The sequence below is a fragment of the Eleutherodactylus coqui genome, chromosome 3 (assembly GCF_035609145.1).
Source record: "Eleutherodactylus coqui strain aEleCoq1 chromosome 3, aEleCoq1.hap1, whole genome shotgun sequence".
Taxonomy (NCBI): domain Eukaryota; kingdom Metazoa; phylum Chordata; class Amphibia; order Anura; family Eleutherodactylidae; genus Eleutherodactylus; species Eleutherodactylus coqui.
In genome coordinates this window covers 172,671,050-172,688,717 of record NC_089839.1, presented here as the reverse complement: position 1 = coordinate 172,688,717, position 17,668 = coordinate 172,671,050, and the positions used below count along the sequence as shown (strand labels likewise).

Here is a 17,668-nt window from a genome sequence, read left to right as displayed (position 1 = left end):
AAACATACACTAGTCTACCAAAAGTAATTGGACACCTGAGCAAGAACTAAAAGTACTATTTATTTACATATGTTAATATTTAGTGGGTCCTCCATTGTTGTAATGCTGTTGGATACTTTCATCTGGTATTTCCCTCCATTCATCCTGCAAACTTCCGGCAAATTCTCTCAAAGAAGATTCATAGGTCTGTGTACATTGGTGCAAGGATCGTTGTCACTGGACAGTTGAGCAATGAAAGAACGTTTTATGGAGTGTTGAATCCCGCTACTCCGACCTCAAGTCAGATGGACCTAGCTGGGTGTGCAGGATGACTGGGGAATGTCTTTGGCATAAGTGTGTTGTACCACCAGTTAAGTACAGGGTTATTACAAATGCTCTACTTGGTTTGAAACACTCATAACTCACGTTTAATGACACTTAGATGCATAAATGTAATATCAATGGAAACTGACATTCAAAAAGTTTTGTTACACAACATCAAAAATGCTTTTTCACCAGGGGCGTAGCTAAAGGCTCATGGGAGCAAAAGTTAATCTTGGGACCCCTTAACGTCTCTTAACTCCTTAACACAGAGGCGTAATTTGAAGAACATGGACCCTAATGCAAAGCCTGTAACAGTGCCACCAAATATAATGCTTTATTCATAGTACTGGGCTCTGTATATGGAGAAGAGAGGCCTGATGGGCCCCCTAAGGCTCCTGGGCCCGAGGGCAACCACATCCCCTGCATCCCCTATGGTTATGCCAGTGCTTTCCACATCGGAGGGGTTCAATGCCCCCTTTGTCATGGTATTAAATTTATTTATCTGAGTGTCATTAAATGTGAGTTATGAGTATTTCATATGGTTAACATTTGTAATAACCTTGTACAGCAGAAGTTCAGTTACGGTCTGGGGATGTTTTACTTGGCATGGTCTCGGTCCACCGGTTGTAGTGTCAAGAACCATGAACACAGATGGATACCTTGATATTCTAGACAATAATGTGCTGCAGACAATGTGGCAATACTCTGCGAATGGTCATCCATACTTCCAACAAGACAACGTGCCTATCACACATCCACCACTGTTTTACATTGGTTTGAGAACATGGATGATATTCTGCCACCGATATACATGGGGGTGAGCTCTAATGCATATGAGGACTGACTCTGTACAAGCAGGGTTAGATAGTTGAACTTAATATCTATTCACTTGCTCTAAACATACCAGTTGCATGTGTGTATTCTTGGAAGGAGGATGCAATAGTGAAACTTCAGGAAGTGTATTTTGACTGTACCTTGAGTAGTGGAGTTGATAGTGTCAAAGGAAAATCCTCTCTCCAGCTCTGCCCTGTGCAAAAATAAGATGTCATTTCCCGGAGAGCTCGATATGACCTCACAGGAAACGAGAGGTTACATATAGAAAGACATTTTATCGTAGTTTACAATAATAAGCATATGAAACAAATATATCAATGGCCACTAGATGGCAACAGAGTACAAGAATATGAACAGTGCATACGAATAACATAGCTGTGACAGCACAGATGACTTGCACAGAGTACCAACCTGAACCCTACTGAACATCTTTGGGATGAACTGAAACGTCGGGTCACAACATATGAACAATGTATATTTTCTTTGAGAGGACTCACCAGACGTTTGCAGGATGAATGGAGGGAAATGCCAGCTGAAGTGTATCAGATGTTACGGTAGTAGAAAATATGCCACGAAGAGTAACCGATGTCACTAGGGTCGAAGGAGCCCCACTAACTATTAACCCTTTCCAATCCACTGTCTGACGTCTGAAGACATTCTGATTGAAGGCTGTACAGCTCCGATGCCGGAAGACGTCCGGCAGGGTATTCTTACTGTAGAGTACTGGCCGCTCTATTATCGGGGGCCTCTCCAGCATGTCACAAACTGCAGTACTGGCTCTACCCAGCAGATGGTGCCATTGTAAAATGGCACAAAGAGAAAAGCCCCCTAGGAAACCGTGAATCCGAAATTGGATTGCAAAGGGTTAACATATAAATAAATACTATTGATTCTTGCTCAGGTGTCGAATTACTTTCGGTAGGATAATGTATATGGAATTACGTCTTGGGGACTAATGTCATGCATGAAAACAAGTGCAGAGAAGAACAATCACAAGCCCAATCACTGACTATGTAAATCCTCCCTCTAGTTCACAAATGGTCAACCAACCACACTGTGAGGCTCTTGGATACTAGAATCCACCTGAGGGCAACACATTACTGTATCTTTAGTGTCACCTAGGAACGTGGAACCCCTGTTCTTCCATTTGGTGGTGGTCCCCTTGGTCATCATCTGCTCTATATGCACAGGAACACCTAAATCAACAGTGTTCTGGAATTGGGTACAGGATAAATTCACATGCAGCATTAAATGCTGCTGCAACTGCCGCATACAGTAGTTAGCTGTTTATAGAATTACTTCTATGGAAAACCACATCCTAGTTTCTATATATAATTTTCCAAAGAAGTAGGCACTGCTTTAATAAATCTGCATGGAAAATTATATTGATAATATAGCATATACCACAAGGGGACGGCTTAGATTGTAACTAGTGAATCTTATGGTAGTTGAGTTTTGCTAAGCTCAGTACATATGTTACTTCTATGTTGGTGTCTCACAATGATACCCCTTTTCTGTATTCTGCAGTGGCACCCATTCTGGCAGACCTGGCTGCAGCATGTATTACTGAAAATGGCTGGCCATTCATGTCAATGGCCAGCATGTAATACTACATTTTCACTGTAGCTCATAGCTAGATGTGGCTTCCCATAGCAATAACAGCTGATACCCTGTTTCCTTGAAAATAAGACCTAGCATGATTTTTAAGTAATGACCAAGCAGCTATACATGGTAAAAAGAAATATTTTGAAGCAAAATTTAATATAAGACCCTGTCTTATTTTAGGTAGCTAGACGTTAAAGACTTGCTCCGATCAGCTGATAAGTTGGTTCTAATTTGACAGGTGGTTGTCTTCATGAGACAATCCCTTTAAACTCCCATGTACCAAAAGCATACTTTGTTTCTGCCCAACTGCTTTGTATACATGTGTATACTATAGCTTCTATAATTGTATACCTGAGTTATATACCTGCGTGTGCACACTTTTTGCTTACATCTGCTGCACTCTCTCTTGTTCCTGAGCTGTCTAACTAAAGACATGTTTGCTGCATGGGACCCCCTGACAAGAGTTTGATTTCCCATGGGTACATCCTTTGTTATTGCTCTTCTTTATTATTCCTTCATCAAGAAAGTGAGTTTATTTTTAGCAATAACTAACTAGAAAACCCATAATTACACTCCTTATCATTGAAATTGCAGTTCCAGGAAGGAAAAGTTGTTGAATTATGGAAATTGCAGGATCAATAGACAAGTTAATGGTATGCAAATGATGAAAAAATGGAAACAAAATATTCAAAGCATCTCAGTTTACAGAATTCAGTATCCAATATGAACGTCACACGCAGCAATGTACGCCCTTACACGCTTTGGCATGCTATCAATGACATTATTAATGGTTGTCTAAGAAGTGTCCTGCCACGCTGAATGCACTTGGGCATGCAGATAACCAAGATGATTTGCTGGCATCTCCCTTTGCAATTGCCAAACAATGGTGTCCTAGCTGTGCTCGATGGGAGACAAGTCCAAATATGCTGCAGGCGATGGCAGCACTATTACGCCATGCCTGCTGCTCGCGGTAGTACGAGTAACATGCAGCCTGACGTCATGTTGAAAAACAGCTCCTGGGACACTTTCGAGAAATGGCTGCACCACTGGTTCCACGACCAAATCAATCTAGCGAAGAGATGTTACTCTACCGGGAATGAAGACCATAGGTGTCCAGGTACCATACATTATGTCACCCCACACCATCATTCTGGGCGTAGGAACGGTTGGACGCTCCCTCATGAAGGCATCTTCATGGCGTTGCATCTGAGACAAAAGCAGAACTATTTTCTGAAGAGGATAGACCTCCATTTCATTCTCCATTGCCGTCTTGCTCTGCACTATGATAGCCTTTGAGAGCGGTGCTAGGAAGTCAGTGAAATACCTGTCGATGGCCATCTGGCTCGTAGCCCAATGTCATACAAGCGCCTTCACATGGTTTGTGTTCGACATCCTGGGCTTGGGAAGTGACATACAATTTCACAGTACAGAATGGATCACTGAGCGCCACTCTTCTATTCTGATGACCCATCTATACAAAAGTTTGCTTCTTTGCACCTCTTTCTGTCAATCGAGTTCATTATTGTTCCCCCAACCACTGGGACACGCAATGTTAGACAGTGCTGACATCCCGGCCTACGCACGTAGCGAACTGCTGGAGTAGCAAAGGATTCTGTCCCTCTCTTGATTAACTGGAGGCACTGTACTAGCGTACCACAAAACTTTATCCAATTTTTTAAGGTTGCATGTGACTGAAACAACCTGCTATGGATCTGGCTTGTATGCTATTGAAGCCCCTCCCACAGGCCACTGATTGGCGTTAAAAATGTGATCATTTGCATATCTTAATAACAACTTCTACTTTCTTGATTTGCATAACTTTAATGACCTTTCCTTCTTGGTGTTGCAATTTCAAAGTTGAGGAGTGCACAATGAAAAAAACAGCAAGACTATTTTTGGGATCCCATATACGGATCTTCTCCTTTGCACCCTCTACATGACGGTTAGGTGCCGTGCCTAGGCATTTTTGGTCAGTGTGGTGTTTTTAGTGCCTCTCAGAAGTATTTTGAAGGCCATATATTCTGCATGCAGCAAACAGTTCTGCCGTTCAGCTTTTACTGGTATCTTCCTTGTATCTTTCTGCACATATTTATTAGGGCTTTTACCCACTAGCCTTTTTTGTAACTCTGTGATATCGCAGCATTTTTTTTCGATGGGACTTTCTAATGTTAAAATCGCATCGCACAAAAATCGCAAGTTTGTGCTTTTGTGATTTTTGTGCTATGCGATTTTAACATTAGAAGGTCCCATTGAAAAAAACACAGCGATATCACAGCGTAAAAAAAAAACCGCTAGTGGGTAGAAGCCCTAAAATATTTCCTCTATTAACGCAGCTGAATCTCCTGTCTGGTTGCTGTGATTTCTTTGATGTACTAATAGCTCACATTCTGAGTGCGTGGCATGGCTGCTAAATGATTAACTCTCTACTAATCCATTCAAGTATTACAGCTTTGGAGAAATATTTAGCTGTTTTATATTATATACAGCAAAGTTACCAATTAATTATGTTTTTTTTTAATATTGTATTTTTGGATGACGATGGCTTATGTTGCAGGCTCCACAGAGAATATACAAATAAGTACACTAGAAACAATTGTCTGACTATGTTACTGCTTGTTTTTGAGTGTTTCTCGGCACTATGAGCGTGTTCATAGGGTATAGTGGGCCCATTGTATGCCAAGAGTGTCCTTTCGCCCTACATTTGGACAGTATATTATTTTATACACCTCACTTATAAGTTTAGTCGAGCGTAGGTAAAAAAAAAATATGTGGGAGAGTCTTTTTTTTTTTTACAATGGGAGTTAACATATAGTGTATAAGTTAGGAGCATTTCCTGGCTTAACATTTCTTTCTTTAGCAACTATGTATTCCATTGTACTCTACAATCATGAGTAGATATAGACATACAATATGACATATAGTGCTGAAGAACATACAGAAATACAGCTATGAAATAAGGGAGAGCGGAATCTGCCCAATTACAATTTAAAGGGTTTGTCCAGTTACCAGACTACATTGCCCCTATAGTGCCCACTGTACTAAATTAACAAAAGGAGCACTACTTGCCTGTCCTCTGCCGATCCAGCGCTGTAGCCCCACCATCTTGGTGTTTGTTGTAGAAGATGATGTCACCAGAAATCACCTGGCCGCTGCAGCGTCACTGATCTTTCACCTGGCATCAATGCTCACATCCTGGGCACCATGATGCCAGGAATTTGGAGCGGTGACGTTGCAGCCTGTGTACTGGAGTGATTAGGTGATTTGCAGGAATATCATCTTCCACAACGAAGGATTGGCAGGATTACAGTGCAGGATCGCGGTGGCAGAGTATTGGTAAGTACTGCTCATTTTGTTAGCACAGTGGGCACTATAGCTGGAATGTTGTCCAGTAACCAGACAATCCCTTTAAGGCCAGTTTTACAGGGCTGTAATGCAGCCACATTTTAGGGTCCTTTTTATAGCTACAAAACCTATTCTCTTTCTACTGAACCAGAATTAGATCATAGAACCTTTTGCGATTTAACCTTTTGTTTTTGTAGATTCGAGGTAAGGGGATTCTAGTTATTTTAGCCATAATGTGGAACCTAAAATGTAACTGTATTATGACTGTGTCAAATCAGCCTATTGGAGATCCAAAATGCCGGTTGTGTCCAATAGACTAGTCACTTTGTACATACCGTACAGGGGAAAAATTCTGAGTTGGGATATGGGCAAATAATCAGTAAATACAGTACGTGGATCATGAGCTCTGGTCATAGTTGCAATACACTTATGTGATGACTGTGTCCCTAATATCATGATCTTTCAAGATATACCTGATATTGTGGCTGTTTGAAATTTAGCTTGGTGGTCTGAAACAAAGTATTCCAAAGCATAGGTGCTACTGAAGAGAAGACGAGTGAGTAGGCATCATTAGAAAGGATGCTGGTCATTGATTATTGGCTAAGTGTAGCAGAAACATGCATTGCAGCACTCATGGGCATTTAAAGGTAACCTGCCACCAGTTTGGGTATTAAACCACTGGCAGGGTGCTATTCCACTTATACACAGCATCAGTGATATGTTCTTTTTAAAATCGCTCCATCCTGTATCACCTCAAAACAATGAGATGTTTACACCTCGACTTCGCTCATATATGTGCGTGCGCTGGAACCTTCTCTGTTGTAAAGACACAACTGGCAAATGCGCAGTGCCTGCCAGCCAAATGGTATAAAAATCCTTCTGGCGTTATTTGCATATGTGTGGTTGAGATGAAGGTGTATATACCTCGGCTCACTGCGCATGAGCCTCTTAGACAGGGAGATTGGAGTCTTAGGGCGCATGCACAGAATTGCAAGTTGAATAGCACCTTGAGGGCTGTTTAATACCCAAGAAGCTGCTGACAGGGTCTTCTTACTATCTGACTAAAGTTGCACAACTGTTCTATTTACTAATCACATACAAGTGTGAGGTTCTTAGCACATATTTAGATAAAAACGTGTGGGTCCATCTGCCAATTCCAGATGACAATTCAGTTGGGGACCTGAATCTCAAAAGACTCCCCTTTCTTTGGCTCTCCAACTCCAGTGTGTTCAGGGAACGTAAGACCCAAGCTATAGAGTCTCATTGAAAGGATGGAAAAAATTGGGTGCTTGACAGATATGGAGGCAGCCACTGCTCCACAAATGCAACAACAAACAAATTCCATCAGCATCTAAAGGGAACCTGTCAGCAGTTCCCAGCATGCAAAACTGCCTACACCAACAGCAAACTGAAGTTTACCTTTTTTGAAATCTTCTGCATGTATAACAACTTTTTAAAGGTTCCCGCACCATATGTTAATTGAAACTCACCGATCTAATGGGCAGGCAAGACAGTCTCTTCTCCAGCTGATACACAAATGCAGAAAAAAGAATTCTGCCCCTAAGTTATAAAAAAAAGACCCCCAAAAGTGGATGCCTAGGAACATGCAGAGTGCACCACACCTGACAGCCTGGATAGCCTTCTGTATACAACTTCAATAGGTGTCAGATGATCCTCATCCAATATGGACACCAAATATGGAGAGTGCCAATTGCAATCGTCTGATCCAGTCCGATGGTCTGGGATGACATGTAAGATGAAGTAACAAAGGCACAAAACGCGCAAGAAGGATCTTTCAAGAACGAACTGATAAATAAGTAAGACTAAATGGTGAGCAGCTTTGTTTCTTCTCCTGCTGAGTTCTTTTACTAGCTCTGCTCCCTCTAGAAGTGTTATGACATCCGAAGGACAAATGAAATCTCACACATGCACCAGGAGATCACATACCGACGCTTGTAGAAATGGCAGAGACGGATCTCAACAGGGTGATCAAAAGTGCGCAGGTGCAGGTCCACGATCTTCCAGGGCATGCACATGATTTAATTTGTTCTGTGGATGACATCGCAGGCGACATCAATTTCTCAGTGCCAAAGGGGACAGCATTATTAAAAGATCCCAGCAGGAGAAGAGACTGTCCGGCTTGCCCATCGGACCAATTGGTCTCGGTTAGCATATGGCACGGGAACCTTTAAAAAGCTGTTTTTCAAGGCATGCTGCTTTTGTTAGTTATACATGATAGAAGATATGGAAGCAGTTAAACTTCAGTGTGCTGTTGGTGTAGGCAGTTTTGCGTGCTGAGAGCTGCTGACAGGTCCCCCTTAAATGTGCAGATGCACATAAGAATGGCTGCAACAAATACCGTACAAAAAAACATATCTCAGCATTCATGTGCATATAATATGTGAATACAATTGTATAAGTATGTGTCACCTGGACGTGGAGTATTCAGATGCTGCAGCTACTGCAGTATTTATAATAGGTGTGCACATAATCTATGGGTGAACTCCTACACCGTGCATAAAACTTGGTGCAGAACTTCGCTAGTGAAATCTGTACCAATATTCCACAATAAAGTACAGTCTAGTGTCAGTGGATGGTGTTTTAATGGGGATCAGCCCTATTCTCATCTGCACAAGGAAAAACTAGAAGCAATGGGATGAAACTGAAAGGGAGGTTGCCACGGGAGGTGGTGAGTTCTCCTTCAATGGAAGTCTTCAAATGGTTTAGTGATCTTGCATTGAGCAGGGGGTTGGACCCGATCACACTGGAGGTCTCTTCCAACTCTACCATTCTATGAAATCTCATTTTCTCACAACATAAAAATTCTGTGTGGTTCACATCTGCCAGCAATTCGGGTTCTCTCTCTTTCTGCTAAAATGCCCCTACTATGATTATGGACGACTCTAGCCCTGGCTACTAGAGAGTTCATGCGTTCCACGTACGCCGTGCCTGCACAGCTCTGAGGATGGCACATGCGTGTGATGTCGTTCCTGCTGCGGAGGAGTAACAACGCATGTGCCTGAAGCCTCAGTGCAGTGCAGGCACGGCATACGTGGAACGCATGACGTCTCCAGGAGCTGGAGATGTCCATCTACATAGAAGGGGGCGTTTTTAGAAGAAGAGGGAGAGAGCCCAGACCCCTGACAGATGTGAACCACCCATTGGATGGTCCAAGGCTAATTGACATACGGCGTGGGAAGCTTTTCTGCAGCTTTATCAGTAGAGAGGAGTCATGGTGTACAGAGGTAATGGTATCATCTTAGTCATCATTCAGTCGCTCATGCATCAGTATATTAAGTTTAATAGACAAAAATGAGCTGATAGATTTCCTTTAGAGATACAGTTGGTTTTGTAGCGTTATTTTAATGCAGCACTGCATGGCATGGATTGTGTGATGTGAACAATAGCCTGATATACTGACCAGAACTTACTGCTCTGCTTCTCATGTCGCTTCTCTATTAACCCATTGTTATGTCATTTAGGCTCCACCCTATCTGTATAAATAACTGCGATTTTCCTTTTTCACACAGGATACCAAAATAGCGTCCCTTGAAAGAAATATCCGAGATCTAGAGGATGAAATCCAAATCATAAAAACCAATGGTGTCCTAAACACAGAAGACCGCGAGGAAGAAATCAAGCAGATGGAAGTGTATAAAAGTCACTCAAAGTTTATGAAAAGCAAAGTGAGTTCATGCCGTATAGGAAATGATGTGTGAGCCTAAAATGGTACCAACATTTGTGCTTCCTATCAGCATTTGTTGGAGCTTAGTTACCAATGATATCTGTGGGCAACATAGGCGTACCAGCGAAGTATGTACAGAGCGATTTAGAGGGTACAGCACCCAATTTCTGGTAAGTGAGGGACCTAAAGGCTGCGTAAAAACCCTAGTATTATCAATAGCACATAATAGGTTGTGTCCTGTTATATGTTTTACAATGAGGCCCAGAAACCCTAAAGCAATGAATAGAAGATATTGATGCTACTATGGATCTCTTGATTACACCCCTCTACCAGCATTGGAGAACATCACTTATTGTACTAGAGAGGGCTCGCATGATCCTCTATCCAGCTGTCTCATCTTTGTTTGCTAATGTTGGGATACCTATGGAGAAGGGAGCCCTTTGCAGATTCACACTGATCGGTAAGAAGGTGAATGGGACCAACCGGAGCTGCTACTCTCTTAGGTTGATGTGACAGGTCCAGCTACTGCCTCTATGGTATGTTTTTGGGTGGTCAATATCTTGGACAGCACAGGGATGAAACAGAGACATACTTAGTTGAAATAAAACAACTTCTGTTATATACAATATTAATATTAACTAATTTTAGCACAATTGTATCTAATGTATAAACCAATATATAGAAAGAGTATGTTCACATGGCGGAATCAGACATGTAGAGTGGATTCTACCTTTATAACAGTGGCAGAAATCCGCACCAAGCCACATGCTTCTGTCTCATATTTTATCACTTCTTCACACAGATTTGGGTAGAAATGTTTCAGAAATTTAGCATGCAGATTTTGCTCATTGACAGTACTAAATCTGCATGCCGATCCATGGCAGAATAGCTACAGATTTCTGATGTTGGTTTAAAGGCGGTATCCACTCAGGAAATTTAGTATTGTATTCCCCTGTGTGAACATACCCTTAGTGTCACACATTGACTTAGGATTTCCTTTACAAGTTTAAAAAATTTCCATAAGTGCTATTTAGCAATCATCGGCATTGTAGAGTTGAAAGTGAGGGAACACTGTGTTAGCAATCTGAACTTCATTTATTTCTATGGCATTAGTAACATTAGTAATTCAGTGAAAGTTAAATGTCATATTATACAAGCAATTTCATACCTGATTGAGGGTTCTTTTGCCCAACTGCTGTAAGCTGTAGCGATGTGACCTCTTCATTACAGAGGATGTTTTAGTCAGCAACGTTCTTTTTGTGCTTTACTAGTAAAGAATTCCTGAATGACAAGGTATGGTGCATTTAATAACTGCATTTCAACTATTTTTCCTCCTTGAATTTTTCTCTTGGTCTCAGTAATTCTTGAATTGTTGAAATAAGCTGAAGCGTCAGTGATGACCATACCGGTATAGCATAGAGGAATGGGAGTCAATCAATATCCTTGGTGACCATTTTTATAGTGACTCGGGAACATTTTAGTTCTCTCCAGGCAAATGTCAAAATAGGCAGCATATGTACTGCTTCTGTATAGACCGTAAGAAGGTAAATTAACAATGCCCAGCTGCAGTTTTGAGACCTTGATGGTTTCTATACTAATTTTCAACTATGTCGTGGTTACTGGTATAGTGATGCAGGATTCAGGATATGATGCAGCAGATGGAGTAACCAGGTCATGCAACAAGATTGAGTATGCAGTTGATTTTTCACCTTTAAAGACCTAGGCACTGTCTATCGCTAGCTAAAATGTAGGCATAACAACACTTAGCAGACAGTCCGTAACAACAGTAATGCCTTGTGACCAATAACACTCGACTAAGAACGATACCATCTCAGAAAGACATAGGTTTAGAACAAAATACATGGCTTTTCCTTTAAGGGTTAACACTCCAGTACAGTCTCTTTAGAAAAGCCAGTTACCATATACACACACAGCGTCCCTTTTAATAACACAGTTCATTAATTTGAGTATCAGAAACTTAACAGCAGTTCAGTATCCTTAGTATAAGCCCTATCTTCTGTAGCAGACCTGCTGGGTAACTAGAATTTGTCCCTCTCTGGTGTGTACGCCTATAATCTTATTGAAAGCCAGCCTCACTTACAGTTGCATAGGGCGGGAATCGCCGGTGCTTCTGACCCCAGCTTGTCTGAGGTCAGGAGGGTGACTCTACTGCATTGTCCTCTTCTCTGACTCCCAATCAGCCTTTTCTGCAGTTGATTGGATGCAGACCCTTCTCCTTAGAGGTAGCAGCTTCTATCTCACTCTGCACTGTCCCAACACCCTGGCAGCACCAGCAGCTCCAGCCACAGCACTCTGGTCTCCAGGTTCCGTTTAGCAGTCACTAGTCTCCAGTCCAGCAGCACAGCTCACAATCACAACGCTACTCTAATTACCCCCTTTTTATATCAGGACTTCATCCTTCCACAAAGTTCTCAGTGAGCATGCTCAGTTTTGCTTCACCAAGCTTTGGCAAAAGTTTTGACACAGGTGGTAATTCTGGTGTAATTTTTGATGCATCTTAAAATCCATATCCATAGTAACATTTTAACCCTTTAGGGGAGCCCCTTACACCTATCTGGCTACTGTATGCAGCTTCATGTACATAAGGAAGGCTTTGGTTTGTAGTTAGTTTGCGTTGTGTTTACTGATAGTGATTTAATAAATAATATCTTTGCTCATGGTCTTGCATCTTGTAGACTTCTCCTGCCAGCGCCCACTGATGACCTATCTGTTTACTGTGTTTCCTCAGCTGCAGTCTTGGCAGGGGCATAACAAGGAGGGGGCTGTTGAGGTATAAGCTTGCTTACAGACCTCCCGTGATTCCACTGAACCGTGGAACTGTAATGAATTTCAGTGCAGGGGGCCATTAGGTTGGTGTTGTGTCCATATTATCAACCATAAATTGCAACTATGTTATATCTATATAAAGTATAAGGTTTGTATGGAACGAGGAATGAAAGGTTTCCATGAGTGTTGGTAACAACAAGCACGGTCAATTTTGGTCTTTTTTTTTTCGGTGCTCACATCATTCTTCTCCAACTTTTGGCACTCGTACGGAGTTACATTTATATTATCCCCTTTGCCCCCCACATTTTTCCCAGACTTTTATGCCAAATGCTTTGATTCTTTAATTATCATAAAATTAGGGTAACTAATTGTTATCATTTTATAGATTGACCAGTTGAAGCTGGAACTGTCAAAGAAGGAATCTGAACTTCTTGCCTTACAAACCAAGCTGGAGACTCTTGGCAATCAGAACTCAGACTGCAAACAACACATTGAAGTACTTAAGGAATCCCTTACTGCCAAAGAACAGAGGGCTGCGATCCTTCAGACAGAGGTACGTTCATTCACTGACTACAGCGCCCTCATTAATCACGGTCTATATTGTGAATCTACTCTAACATATTCTGACAGATTAAGTAATTGTTTTTTTATTGGCCTCTAGTATGAGAAAAATGCTGAAACGACTATTATGTTGAAAAGAATAACATTACAAGGTGGAACTTGAAGGAGTTATTGGCGCTTTTATATAACGGGAACAGCTGTTTATTTGCCTAATTACCAAAAGTAGCAAGAGGGCTTAAGTACCACCAGTTAGAACTTGAAGAGCTGCAGCAAAAAAGTGTCCCATGTGCGGCAAAACTAGAGATCTATGGCTGGGGAAGGAAAAATAATATGACATGATTGATGTAGCAGCAAACTGGCATCATCATTACTAGAGGTGTTTGGAGACTCTGAAGATACCTGAGGTAACATGGGGCTCTGCTGGAGAAGTAAGACGCATATACAATTGAATGCGGTGGTCACTGGTTCCAAGAGACTTAGAACGGCGGGCAAAAGACCCAGAGCACTACACCACTGATCATTATGTTGCGGGTGGGTAATAGCGCAATATTTATTTGCGAACCAAACAATGAAAACAAATACTTGTGGTAATAACAAATAATCAAGCAAATGGTTACCATAGAATCACCTATAGTTGACTGCAGCTAACTAAATCCTAGAGATGATAATATTTGGTGTAACCCACAAAACAACTGTAATACCCTTTTTGAAACACTCTCAACACAGTTATGCAAAGATCAGTTATGTTGCACAGAAATACAGAGCACTTGATATAATGCACCAGATGAACACTTCACTATGATCAATACAGTCTGTAGAAGATACAATGTACGAAATCCATGCAGAATATTCTCTAATGAAAGCTTGTGTCCCTTTCGTAATATCTCAGTCCCAAAAATGCGAGCAATGGTTTACTAAGGCCTCATGTCCACGGGCAAAAGATGATTTTAAATCCGCAGCGGATCACCCGCACGCGGATCCGCACCCCATAGGGATGCATTGACCACCCGCGGGTAGATAAATACCCCCGGATGGTTAATAAAAGTGATTTTTTAAAAATGGAGCATGAACAAAAATGGACATGCTCCATTTAGGTGCGTGTCTCCCACAGGCTTCTATTGAAGCCTATGGAAGCAGTCCGAATCCGCGGGAGACCTAAAATCAGAATATACTCACCTGCTCCGGATCTTCCCTTCTTCGCGGCTTGATCTTCTCTCCGTCGCGGCCGTATCTTTTTCCTTTGGGCCGGCGCATGCGTGCGGCACGCAACCGCCGGGCCGTGCACATCCGCCGGGCCGAAGAAAGGAGATCCGGCCACGACGGAGAGAAGATCAAGCCGCGAAGAAGGGAAGATCCGGAGCGTGCGGAGAGGTGAGTAATTGTTATTTTCAGCGCTCATGTCTGCGGGGCAGGAGGGACCCGCTACGGATTCTCCATGGAGAATCCGTAGCGGGCCTGATTTTCCCCGTGGACATGAGGCCTAACAGTTGCAGTGTGATAACTGTAATACACTCTTATGCAGCAGGCCTGTTGACTAAGTCCTCGATGGTGTGCACACCTTGAGCAGATAGGTTAGCCCCACTTACGGTAAAGTGTCGCCTGGGAGTACACACTTCGTCTGACCCAAGCTAATCCAGGGTTAAAAGCATTCTTCAACCACAGCTCCAGTAGTCCTTCTCACTGTCCGGGTGAATGGAGGTGGGTGGGCCCGGAACAATCCCTGGCCTGCGTTGCCTCCATTCACTACTGCACTTTCATTAAATCAGCAATGCTCATTCCTGGGTAAAAGGACGGGAACGATTATCGCTGGGACAACTTGTCGGGCATCTGTTACCTGACAGATTGTCCCATGTAAAAGCACCCTCGCCTTCGTATTACAGTCCGCAAAACACAGACCAAATGCGGAGCCTAAATTTGTTTTTCTGAAAGTGACCTTAGAGTGCATTCACATGAGTGGAATTAGCCCATAAGACACATGGCAACATGTGGTAAATTCCACACCAGAACCCGGAAGGGTACTTGCAGATTTTGATGCGGAATTGAAAATGGCTTAAATCTGCTTGCAATTTTGCAGCAAAATCCTCAGTGAGATTTGCAGAATTCCACAGCAGTAGCTAAAAGGGGTTTTCCAGGGAGAATACTATTGATGACCTATCCTTAGGATAGGTCATCAATAGTTGACTGGCTGGGGTCCGTGGCTCGGGACCCCGACTGATCAGCTGAGTGGGCACATGCTGGCAGTGCTGCATATACACAGATGTCGGAGCTGAAGCAGCGGAAGTCTCTATGCCGACCACTGTGTAGTGGCCGGTGCTTGTAACTGGAAGCGCATCTCTCATTGCAATCAATGCAAGCTGCGCCTGCAGTTACAAGCCCCGGCCACTACACAGAGGTCGTCACAGAGACTTGCGCTGTTTCCGCTCCGACCTCTGTGTATTTGCGGCGCTAATAGCATGCGCCCACTCAGCTGATCGGTCTGGGTCCCAAGCGACGAATTCCAGTCAATCAACTATCCTATCCTGAGGATAGGATATCAGTAGTATTCTCCCTGGAAAACCCCTTTTACCCCTTCCTGCTCCAAGACGTACATTTACGTCTTGGAGCGTCAGGGTATGTATGAAGAGAGGTCGCGGGGCGACCTATCTTCATACAGCGTGGGCGTCAGCTGCTTATTACAGCTCACACCCGCGGGCAATAGCTACAATTGGCCATGCAGCCGATCGCGCCTATTAACCCTTCAAATGCTGCTGTCAATTCTGACAGCTGCATTTCAATCCCCTGAGCGTTCAGGGGTCCCATATGGCCTTCCCGCGATGAGATCGGGGAAGGGATATTAGCTTTTTACACCCCACTTCCACAACATGCGCAACCTGATTGGTTGTTTGGATTTACTCATTCTCGGTGATTGGTTATTTGGGTTGGCTGATTCACGGTGATTGGTTATTTGGGTTGGCTGATTCACGGTGATTGGTTATTTGAGTTGGCTGATTCACAGTGATTGGTTATTTGGTTTGGCTGATTCACAGTGATTGGTTGTTTAGGTTGGCTCAAGTAGAGGTGGTGTTGAATAGGGATATATTCTCGGGGAAGCCGTGCAGGTGTCATGGCAGCTGGGGGCCTTCGGAAAGGCCCCAGGGCTGCCTTAGGAGACTGCCTATCAAGCCATCCCAGGAGTGAACAAAACATCGCATGTTGTAGTCCCCCAGGGGAAAAAGTGAAAAAAAGATCACAAAAGTTTTAATAATTGTAAAAAAAAAAAGTTATAAAAGTTTAAATCACCCCCCTTTTGCCATATCTATAATAAAAAGTTCTAAATCATAAAAGAAAAATACATATTTGGTATCACCGCGCCCGTAAAAGTCCCATCTATCAAAGTAGCACATTATTTAACCCGAACTGTGAACTTTGGCCGAAAAAATAAATAAAGAACGCCAGAAATGCACTTTTTCCGTCACCCTGTCTCTCGGAAAAAATACAATAAAAAGCAATCAAAAAGTCATATGTATTCCGAATTAGTACTAACATAAACTACAGGACATCCCACAAAAAACAAGCCCTCGCTCAAGTACATCAACGGAAAAATAAAAAAGTTATTGCGCGCAGAAGATGGCGGCAGAAAATAATTGAAAAAAATTAAATGTCTTTGAAAAAAAAGAGTAGTATAGTAAAAAAAAACTATACAAGTTTGGTATCGTAGCAAACACAGTGACCCATAGAATAAAGTTATATATAGCGTAATCATTGCCGGTATTCCGAAATAGAAAACTGCACCAATTATGCTGTAAATTTACAGTGACACATTTTTAATTTTGGAAATGCTGCAGGATTTAACCCTTGTATTTCAGGCTGCAGATTTAGAATCCACACCGGTTTTTGAAAAATTTCCGAACCATGTGAAGGTTTGTTTAAAATCCCTTCCGCATTACTTGTACTGTAAATGCTGCTGCATGTCTGCTGCAAATCCACTAACGGAAATTCTGCAGCATCACCGTCACGTGAAGGCGGCCTAAGGCCTCATGTCCACGGGGAAAATCAGGCCCGCTACGGATCCTCCATGGAGAATCCGTAGCGGGTCTCTCCTGCCCCGCGGACATGAGGCATAAAAATAAGAATTAACTCACCACTCGCCCGCTACGGATCTTCCCTTCGCTGCGGCTTGATCTTCTCTCCGTCGCGGCCGGATCTTGTTACTTCGGCTCGGCGGATACGCAGGGCACGTCGGTTGCGTGCCCCGCGCCGGCCCGAAGAAAAAAGATCCGGCCGCGACGGAGAGAAGATGAAGCCGCGGCGAAGGGAAGATCCAGAGCGGGTGAGTAAATTCCGATTTTGGTCTCCCGCGGATCCGGATGGCTTCCATAGGCTTCAATAGAAGCCCGCAGGAGCCATCCCCGCGGGAGACCCGCACGAAAATACATATTTGGTATCACCGCGTCCGTAAAAGTCCCATCTATCAAAGTAGCACATTATTTAACCCGAACTGTGAACTTTGGCCGAAAAAATAAATAAAGAACGCCAGAAATGCACTTTTTCCGTCACCCTGTCTCTCGGAAA

At 42.9% G+C, this 17,668-nt stretch overlaps 1 protein-coding gene across 1 annotated transcript in view; it reads left to right on the top strand.

Moving 5' to 3' along the window:
- The window catches only part of ERC2 (ELKS/RAB6-interacting/CAST family member 2), a 991,327-nt gene that overhangs the window by 188,672 nt on the left and 784,987 nt on the right, over nucleotides 1-17,668 (top strand). Inside the window, exons 4-5 of the mRNA XM_066594594.1 lie at nucleotides 9,615-9,770; nucleotides 12,942-13,109. Coding sequence (XP_066450691.1) covers nucleotides 9,615-9,770; nucleotides 12,942-13,109 — 324 coding nt within the window. The remainder of the gene's footprint in view (nucleotides 1-9,614; nucleotides 9,771-12,941; nucleotides 13,110-17,668) is intronic.